The sequence below is a fragment of the Podarcis liolepis genome (assembly GCF_965112155.1).
Source record: "Podarcis liolepis genome assembly, chromosome: 6".
Taxonomy (NCBI): Eukaryota; Metazoa; Chordata; class Lepidosauria; order Squamata; family Lacertidae; genus Podarcis; species Podarcis liolepis.
Window position 1 is genome coordinate 11,397,274 of NC_139559.1, and position 10,576 is coordinate 11,407,849.

At 43.1% G+C, this 10,576-nt stretch overlaps 1 protein-coding gene across 3 annotated transcripts in view; it reads left to right on the plus strand.

The window, feature by feature from the left end:
- The window catches only part of TAF4 (TATA-box binding protein associated factor 4), a 76,515-nt gene extending 66,499 nt beyond the window's left edge, over positions 1-10,016 (plus strand). For all 3 annotated transcript variants that reach the window (XM_083507361.1, XM_083507362.1, XM_083507363.1), the window contains one exon: positions 8,240-10,016. In XM_083507361.1, coding sequence (XP_083363487.1) covers positions 8,240-8,407 — 168 coding nt within the window. In that variant the 3' untranslated portion in view covers positions 8,408-10,016. The remainder of the gene's footprint in view (positions 1-8,239) is intronic.
- Positions 10,017-10,576: the final 560 nt, after the last annotated feature.

A 10,576-nucleotide genomic window follows, 5' to 3' on the forward strand; every position in this document is an offset into this window, starting at 1 on the left:
TCTAACGGAGACTTTAATTAGAGGCAGAAATTGAGCAGATGCACTCTTCTAGTTCTGTAGTGTGTATTAGTGGAACCTGTTGAATTCCTGCCTGGGGCAGAGTGGCAGTTGCACAGTATGAGACAGTTAGACGGGGTGAGCTCCCGTTGCTTGGTCCCTGCTCCTGCCAACCTAGCAGTTCGAAAGCACATCAAAGTGCAAGTAGATAAATAGGTACCACTCTGGCGGGAAGGTAAAGGGCGTTTCCGTGCGCTGCTCTGGTTCGCCAGAAGTGGCTTAGTCATGCTGGCCACATGACCCGGAAGCTGTATGCTAGCTCCCTCGGCCAATAAAGCGAGATGAGCGCCGCAACTGCAGAGTCGTCAGGGGTCCTTTTACCTTTACCATTACCCCAAAGGCCAACAAAAATTATTTTGGCACATGGGGTAGAAAATCCCATAAGCAGCTCTTTCCCCTCCCTGCAGTAAAATATACAACAGCAATGAATTAACTAAATTGTTGCCCAAAATCAGCTGCTTGAGGTAGTAGTCTCACTTTTTTTTTTTTACAGTAGGACTGGCCCTGGTTGAAGGCACAAAATGAAAGTGCAGAAGCTGATAAGCCTATCTAGAAATATCTCTGCAAAATTCCCCCTTTCTAGAAGCTGCAAATTTCTCTGGCGTGTGTTTATATTGGTACTAGTAAATATTTTATAAATCTTACATAGCTTTTATAAATCTGAAAAGCATTTACCGTATTTTTCGCTCTATAACACGCACCCGACCATAACACGCACGTAGTTTTTAGAGGAGGAAAATCCATAGGCATGCCACCCGTAGGCATTTCCTCCATAACACGCACAGACATTTCCCCTTACTTTCTAGGAGGAAAAATGTGAGTGTTATGGTGCAAAAAATACGGTACATAGGTTTTATAAATCCATTTGAGTCCAAACACCCATATCTAAAAGGGCACTGCAGTGAATTGCATGGGACTGTGTCTGTGAAGTCCTGGGGAGAAGGGAATTGAGTTAAATCAAGCTCAAAGCTTACTTAATTTTAAAAACTTAAGTTGCGTTCTCAGCAGTAGTAGCACGTAGAAAGATGTGGAAAAATAGGGAATGCAATAAAATTATCGTTACTCAAACTTGGAGCAGTGATCCAAAATAGCATTCATTGTGTCTAAGTCCATTAGGTGTGCTGAGCAAATTTAGAAGTAAGCTGTGTTCAGTTGGGCTTACTCCCTAGTTAAGTCTTCTTAGGATCAGAGCCTAAAACAATTTACTTCTAAACCTTACCAGTAAACTTGCTCTCTACTCCCTGATTGGAGGTGCAGAAGTGATCTTCTTTTTTAGTTCATTCAGGATAAGGATACCGTTAAAGAGAAGGACTTCAACATGCCCATTGCGTCATTTTGGAAGTCTGTGTCCAGCTGCTCCATGCTGTAGGCCACGTTCCAGTGGTGGGTGGTGCCAGGGGCAAAAATGGGTGGAGCAATGGGTGTGAAGCTTGCTTTCTTCGGTACAGTATAAATGGGAGATTAATGTTCACATGGGACGCGGGTGGTGCTGTGGGTTAAACCATAGAGCCTAGGGCTTGCCGATCAGAAGGTTGGCGCTTCGAATCCCCGCGATGGGTTGAACTCCCGTTGCTCAGTCCCTGCCCCCTGCCAACCTAGCAGTTCGAAAGCACGTCAAAGTGCAAGTAGATAAATAGGTACCGCTCCGGCGGGGGCATTTCTCTGTGCTGCTCTGGTTCGCCAGAAGCGGCTTAGTCATGTTGGCCACATGACCCGGAAGCTGTACACCAGCTCCCTTGGCCAGTAAAGCGAGATTAGCGCCGCAACACCAGAGTCGGTCACGACTGGACCTAATGGTCAGGGGTCCCTTTACCTTTAATGTTCACACATCTCTTCATTCAGGCAAGCAAGAGTCTTAGCACAGTGCCAGCCAGGCAAAAGCAGCCGAGGACCCGAAGCAGGATTGACTGGGGGAGGGAGCATGGCTTAGCCAGAGTCTCAAAGGCTTCTGGAGGGTACCTTTGGACCCTGGACCGGAGGTTCCCCAATACCTGAGTATAGCATTGGTCCCCCAAGTACATTGTATCATGAAGCCCTACCACAGTTGTTCCTCTCCAGGGGCAGGTCATTGCTAAGTGGACCTACATTGCTGTGTCTGAAAGCAGTTTCATTTAGTTCCTACATATTTATCCAAGCTAGATTTAAAATACTATGCGGGCTATTAGGATCACACACACACACACGCACACACACGCACCTACAGGCATACAGTGGGATCTCGTGTTACGTACTGTCCTTCTTGCGAATGCTTCGGGTTATGAGCTCCGCTAACCTGGAAGTAGATGCTCCAGGTTGCGAACTTTGCCCTGGGATGCGAGCGGAAGTCGCGTGACGGCAGCAGCGGGAGGCACTATTAGCAAAAGCGCACCTCATGTTACAAGCTGTTTCGGCTTAAAAACGGACCTCCAGAACGAATTAAGTTCATAACCGGAGGTACCACAGTACACATGAACATTTGACTTCATATGCCCTTCAGTATATGGAATCTGCTTTCCATTCATTAGAAATTCTTGTTTGCATGTCAGCAAACTGTGATCAATTTAGTTACCTTAGTTTAATCGGTTACTGGGTAGCCAAATGTCCTAAATCGAAGCTTTTGTTTGCTTAATTAAGAACCAGCTGCTTTGGATCTAATTGACTCGCAGCTGTGCGGCTGCTGCTGCTGCAATTGACATTTTTAAACTGAGCTCCCCTTGTCTCTTTCTCGGTGCATGCACACATGGCAGGGGCGTTTTTCTTGCAGTTAAAGCAGTATTACCAAAACTGGTTCCAATCAGACTAGCGTGCTGATATCCAAGGAATGTCGGACCTTAATAAGTCACCTGTAAGCAAAGCAAAAAAAGGGAAAGGGGGGGGGGAGCCAAGAAAATGTAATTGCACAATTAGCTTGTGGATATGATGTTCAATATCCGAGATAATGTCAAAAACCCAGGTTTTACCTGGACAAATTAATTTGTTGCTCTAACTCTGCAAATTCAGCTGCTTGAGCATTTCTGGGAAGCTTCATTTTGTGACAAGATTGCCTGATTAGCTTAAAGGCTCGCATAATAGACCTCATGGCATTCTTGGCCATGACCCAGTTTGACCCCACGAGTGACTAAGAGGTTCTTACGCTATTCCTTCTCTCTGCCTCTCTTCACCACACACTCCCTAGAGTTATTGAGAGGAGCCGTCAAACAGGATGCTCCTCATAGTTTTATCTCATACATGAGGAGGCAGCCCTTGAGTCGGTATTTGGGCAGATATATGCAATGTTTCTCAAGCCTTTTGAGTTTGTTTCTACAGTGGTACCTCAGGTTACATACACTTCAGGTTACAGACTCCGCTAACCCAGAAATAGTGCTTCAGGTTAAGAACTTTGCTTCAGGATGAGAACGGAAATCGTGCTCTGGCGGCGCGGCAGCAGCGGGAGGCCCCATTAGCTAAAGTGGTGCTTCAGGTTAAGAACAGTTTCAGGTTAAGAACGGACCTCCAGAACGAATTAAGTACTTAACCTGAGGTACCACTGTACTTTTAAGCACGTTGCTTTCTGGAAGCGGGGTGGTCCTGTCTAAAGCAAGGGGCTTGGAGTGAAGAATTTGGCAGGGATAGATTTGAGGTATGTGAGCCTTTGGTCACACTGTTAGACGAGGCTGCACATTGAAGAAGGAGGGGGCAGATGGATCGTGATCCTGGGGGCTGGAGTGGTGAATGAACGGGACCCTGCTGGGGCACTACAGTGTATCAGGAAAGGAAGGTCAAAGGGTGGGAGGACAGTACCACTGTGCACTAAAAAAATAATAATCCTAATATTTTTCACAAATATGACCCTGCTAAGGCAAATAATACGAAATCGCAGCTGCTCAGTTTGTGCAAACTGCAACTTCAACTTGTACACCAATTAGCAGTCTTTCCAGGTGGTATATCTCCCTTGGTTCTTCTTCTTCTTTTTAATATAGAAAAATCAGAGCAGAGACAAATTCTCTGGTCTATATATGCCACCTGCTGGTCTCAGCTCATTACTGCCTCTCCACATGCATTCCAGGACAATGAGGAGATGCTGCAAAACCTCCTGTCTCTTCCGATGCGATCACTCCTATTCTTTGTTTTTGTTAAGCTGACTTACCTTTTAGTAATTATTTTATGAAACAAAAGCTAAGTGCTGCTTCTGTAGTCTTAATCTGCGGATGAAGGGCAGTATGCAAATTCAATAAACAACAACAACAACAACAACAACAACAGCAACAACACAATATGAGAAGTGATGTAATCTTAGTATATGACTTCCAAAACTGTGCCATTATAGCCCCTGCTGTTCCTTTCACCCCCTTTTAAAAAATGCAGAGCTTTTGCTAAATAGTATACTGTTAAACAAATTCACCCTCAGTCATCAATAGTCATGTTTATTGTGGGTTGGAGCAGTTGCTCCTGCCTGACATTTACCGTATTTTTCTGTGTATAAGACGCCCCCATGCATCACAAAAACCCCAAAGCATCTGCTTGCTCGCCACCAGCAGCCAGCAATCGCATGCACAATTGCCGCAGCATAAGCCAATCCACAGGAGCCCTTGCCACAGCCACCAATCACCCACCCAGTCGCCGCTGTCAACCTTCTGCTCACGGCTGCAACCAGTCGCCTGTCCCCCCCTTTGCACTACCCATGTATAAGACGAGCCCCGATTTTGAACATTATTTTACAGTAAAAAAGTTTGTCTTATACACGGAAAAGTACAGTATTTGCAGAATGGTCATGCTCTTAGCCAGAAGGGTTGCGCTCATAAAAAGGCTGTAAACACGGGTCACCAACTATTTGAATAGTTTTTCATATCATAAGCTGGTCACTGAAGCTGGCTCTAAACTACCTAGGCTGGTTGAAAGCGTCCGGTTGGCTGCCCGGGATGTATAGAAGCTGAGATGTGGGTGGAGGCCAGGGACTGAGGGAGTTTTTTGTACCTTCCCCAAACAACTGCTTGTGCCTCAAGCTCGCCTTGTGCTTTGTGGCTTTTACAAGCAGATCTGCGTCGGCTTCGAATGGGCTGATATCTTACAGCACAGGTTCAATGTCTTGCCACATCAATACATTCAGTTTATAATGCCAGTGATAGCGATAACCAGAGCTCCCCAGTCTCTGACCCTTAAATAACTCGGGCACTCAGCTTTTTACTGCCACTGTAAGATTTGCAAATCTTGGGCCCACCACTCCCTTTTGGCGTTTGCTTAGGCCAGCCTTCGCCAACCCGGTACCCTTGAGATATTTTGGACTACAACTCATCAGCCCCAGCTTGAATATAGGCCTGACCTCTTTGGAAGCAGAAAGCTGAGACTCTTGCAGCGAGCCAGATAACTTCTGTTCTCTTCAAAGACCTCCTTCGTTGGAGGTTTCTAAGCAGAGGTTGAATTGGCCATCTCTCATGGATGGTTTAGCTGAGTTCCTGCATTGAAGGGGGTTGGGCTAGATCAGGCATAGGCAAACTCAGCCCTCCAGATGTTTTGGGACTACAACTCCCATCATCCCTAGCTAACAGGACCAGTGGTCAGGGATGATGGGAGTTGTAGTCCCAAACATCTGAGGGCCGAGTTTGCCTATGTCTGGACTAGATGACCATTGGGTCTCTTCCAACTCTACAATTCTATGATTCTAAGTGCTATAGATGTACTCATAGGTAGGCCTTTGCTGGGCGATAACACCATGAAGCATTCTCACTATCAGGGTGGCGGCGAGGGGAATCATCCAGTAGTTGCAGGATTCCATTCCCTGAAGACCCGGAAATTGTTATGTGGCCTCATTTACCTTGTACATAATACTACAAAAATGAATGTTCAGTGCTCGTTAAAAAGACACCCCAGAGGATTGAAAATCACAGAATGTGCCTTAGTTTTCCTCCGACTCCTATGTGGATTCTGTGTTCCCATGATGCTTTGGGTGTCTGGGGAGAGACGTCCCCTGGATAATGCTGCCCCCATGAGTGTGTCTTTATAATGACTTATGAAACAGATGTTGGTCCGCTGATGCTAAGGCAGACTAGCATCATTCTAAGAATGGTTCAGTTCTATGCCAGCAGGTATTTAACCTGTGCTGTTCATGTCTTTAGCGTTCTGCAAAATTGCATTAGCTTTTTACCTGCTGTCTCTGTTCCCCACTTTATTTCTGTTTTAATGGTTTTAATTATTTTCGCATCACTCTTTTTATTGTTACAAGCCACCTTGCACATCTCTCTTGATACACGAAGTTCAGGGTAGAAATTACTCCAGAAAAACAACAACAAACAAACAAATTGACCACTACGCGAGGTGGGATAAAAGTCCAGAGGTCTTCTAAAATGTTGATGGATGCTCACGCACCCTGGAGCCAGTCTGGTGTAATAGTATATATAAAGTGTTGTTTGTTTTAGGTAGGGCCAAGGTGAAACCTGTCCATTTAGAGAGCCTTGAGCCAAGTCATTTGTATTACCATAAAAGTCACACAGAGAGTCCTGCGGTCTCATCACTTTACTGGGTTGTTGTCAGGATAAGAAATGAAAGCTACTTTACTGAAAGGGGGCTGCAGAAATGGCAAGGAACCTAGAAGGCATTTGCATAAGAGGCAGCAAACAGGAACTGCAGGTGGGAAGAACTAGCTATAACAACAACAACAACAACAACAACAACAACAACAACAACAACAACAACAACAACGGCAACATATTTATAAGCCACTCATCTGACTGAGATGCTCCAGCCACTCTGGGTGGCTTCCAACAAATTAAACACAGTAAAACATCAAATGTGAATAATAATAATAATAATAATAATAATAATAATAATAATAATAATAATAATAATTTTTATTTATATCCTGCCCTCCCCAGCTGAAGAGTGGCTAACAATAGTAAAAATAACACAGTTTACATAAAATCACAATCAATTAATTGAAATACATTCTAAAATCAATTCAGAATCAAATTAATGGCAACCATTGGGCTAGAGTTCTATGAGTTCTATGAGTTAAAAACTCCCCTATCCAGTCCTTCCTTCAGATGTCTTCTAATAGTCAAGGATTGTTTATTTCCTTGACATCTGACGGGAGAGCGTTCCACGGGGCAGGCACAACTACCTGTGTGCCTGTATGTTTCCGAGCACAATTCAAAGTGTGATGCTGACCTTTAAAGCCGTAAACAGCCTCAGCCCAGTATACCTGAAGGAGCGTCTCCATCCCCATCGTTCAGCTCTGACTTTTAGAAAACATCTGAAGGCAGCCCTGTTTTGGGAAGGTTTTAATGTTTGATGTTTTCTCGCTTTTTTATATATTCTGTTGGGAGCCGCTCAGACTGGCTGGGGAATCCTGCCAGATAGGCAGAGTATAAATAATAAATAAATTATCATCATCATCATACCAAGAGGGCCCTCTGCCCGGTTCATTGTAACTTCACTTCTCTTAGTGAGGGAATTGCCAGAAGGCCCTCAGAGCTTGGACATCAGGGTATGGGCTGAACGATTGGGGTGGAGATGCTCCTTCGAGTATGTAGGGCTGAGGCCATTTAAGCTTCCTATCCCTGACATAGAGGGAATTTTCTAAGAGGTTGTTGTTGTTTAGTCATGCCCGACTCTTCATGACCCCATGGACCAGAGCACACCAGGCACTCCTGTCTTCCACTGCCTCCCGCAGTTTGGTCAAACTCATGCTGGTAGCTTCAAGAACACTGTCCAACCATCTCGTCCTCTGTCGTCCCCTTCTCCTTGTGCCCTCCATCTTTCCCAACATCAGGGTCTTTTCCAGGGAGTCTTCTTTTCTCATGAGGTGGCCAAAGTATTGGAGCCTCAGCTTCAGGATCTATCCTTCCAGTGAGCACTCAGGGCTGGTTTCCTTCAGAATGGATCGGTTTGATCTTCTTGCAGTCCATGGGACTCTCAAGAGTCTCCTCCAGCACCTTAATTCAAAAGCATCAATTCTTTGGCGACCAGCCTTCTTTATGGTCCAGCTCTCACTTCCTTACATCACTACTGGGAAGACCCATAGCATTAACTATATGGGCCTTTGTCGGCATGGTGATGTCTCTGCTTTTTAAGATGCTGTCTAGGTTATTCAGCTATACTGCTAGCTCAGAGAACTAACCCATTGCCCTGTTCACACACACTGTATTCCACACAGCTTCTGCCGCCGCCGCCTCCAATGCTTCTCTGAGGGCTTGGAAAATAAACTAACTTCTCTTCTTTCTGTTTTCAGGGATCCAGCACGAGTGTGGCAGTGCCAGGCAGCTCTGGAGTTGGAACAGCCAGGCAGTTTACACGACAAAGGATAACGCGGGTGAACCTCAGGGACCTCATATTATGTTTAGAAAATGAGCGAGAGACAAGCCATTCACTATTGCTATACAAAGCATTCCTTAAGTAAAAAAAGTGGAGAACATCAAGGTATTTTTGGCGGAGAAGACACCTGAGGACACTTTTTTTTATATATATTTGCAGATTACGCCTTTTTGTAACGAGCATATGGGATACTGTTTAAAAAAAACACCCACCCCATCAACAAACCATCACCACCACCACTCTGAGACAACCACCTCTTTACAAGGAACCGTTTTCTAGTCCCATTTATTATAAACTCTTTGGTGTAAGAGAGAGATCCCTTTCTTTGACAGTAAGGAGACTTGCAAAGGCCTGAGGAGTCGATAAGAGGACAATTTAAAGTTTAACTCATCTCTTTGATTGAGTGGCCTTCTTGCCAAACAAGCCATATTATAGAGACTGATGGAACCGTTTAGCAAATAACCAGCTACTCTGTGTCAGATCCTGTAGCAATTTCAACATTAATTGTGCATTTTAGTTCAGTTTTACTTAACGAGATCGATTATATAGGTATATGTCTACAGCAGATGACCTCATTTTATTTTAGCTTTTAAATGGAGTCAGTTAGCAAAGCGAACTGATTTTAATAAATATTTATCTTTTCCTGCCCAAAATTGTTCAGATCCTAGATTACACTTAATTTTAAGCGTAACCTCAATTCTTTTAATCTTGTTATTATCGCTTATTAGAGGCAACCCCCCACTCTGAAGGCCCACAAAGGAGGGTTACTTCTGAATGTTGTATCAGCATCTGTAAAAATAGAAAAAGAAAAAAAAGAAATGCATTTTATTTGCTATAGTTTGTAAAGCTGTAAAGTTTAAAACAAAAAAAGGAAAAAGGAAAAAAAGAAAAAACCTTTTCAGCATAAATATATTTTACTTGCACTGTGTTTTTTAGCGAAAGTGAAAGCTTAGATTAAATAAAAATCAAAGTTGAGAGGAATCATCAAAAAAGACAGTTTCTCAGTGTGAAATCAAGTGTTGAAAAATGGTTGGTGTATTTTGTCAGTAAATGTACATAATTTTTGGCACATAACATTAAAAAAAAAATGGCTATGTAAACTATAATTATTTTGCTAAAAGACTGTATGCAAGCTATGGGCTTACTTTAAAGACGTCCAGAGCAAAATTCCCCTCTTTGTACCTATTTTTTTATTACAAATATACTAATTGGTTCTTTATATTTTCAGAGGTTATTGTATTAAATTGTCTATTGATAGTACTTTTATGACTGTAAATATGTCGGCTTTCTTTGTGTGAACTCTCATGTTAGATTTTAAGGGCAGGGGCCACCGTGAACACTTTTTGCGCAAATCCTGTTGAAGCGAAGGGAGCTCTGCGACATGAACTGGCATTGGGTTTCAAGGGAGCCTTGTGCGAGAAGCGTTTCCGGTGGATTGCACCTTAACTCTTTTTGTGTGTAAACTGAATGCTGATCAGTATTTTTATCAAACACCCTACAAACTGTTACACCTTTTTATTTTGTCTTTTAGGGAATAAAAATCCTGTCTTTCCATTTTATTTTCATGTAAATTTTGCACAGTTCCTTGTTCATATGTAAATATTTTACTTTCAGAAATGAAGTTTTTAATTGCTATTGTTTTATATAGGATTGAAAGAAAATTAACTCCTTTATTAAAAACAAATTTATCTGTATCTGTGTATGTATTTTTGCTCTATAAAAATACTTCTGTTTCTTGATTTATTTAATTTCTCCCCACCCACCACCCCGTCCCTACACTGCTACCCCCCTCCCTTTAAAAAAAAAACATTCGAAGAAATAACCTTTCTTGGTTTTAATCAGTGTTGGGAAGATAACAATTCATCAGGGTGATCAGTGCCTGAAATAAAATTACAAACTGTATGCCAAGGAAACTCGGCTTCTGCACTTGGAATAAATTATGCTAGTTATATAAACCTGCAAATATGTACTTTGCCTAATCAGTTCTGCGTCTATAAGATTCAGCTACTGTGGTATAGCGGTTAGAATACTGGATTTGGGAGAAGGAAAACTGGGTTCAAGTCCCTATATCAGCCTTCCTCAACTCCAGCCTGTAATCTGTAGACTGCATTTCCAGTTGAAGTTTCTGAATTGTAGAGCACGTTTACAAAAGTCCAGTTCAGATGTCATCAGAGCATGCAGTATTTGCTATACTGCCTGGGCTTTGGGATTTCTGGTTCCAAACAGCAGGCTGGGCATGGCTGCCCTGCTAAGC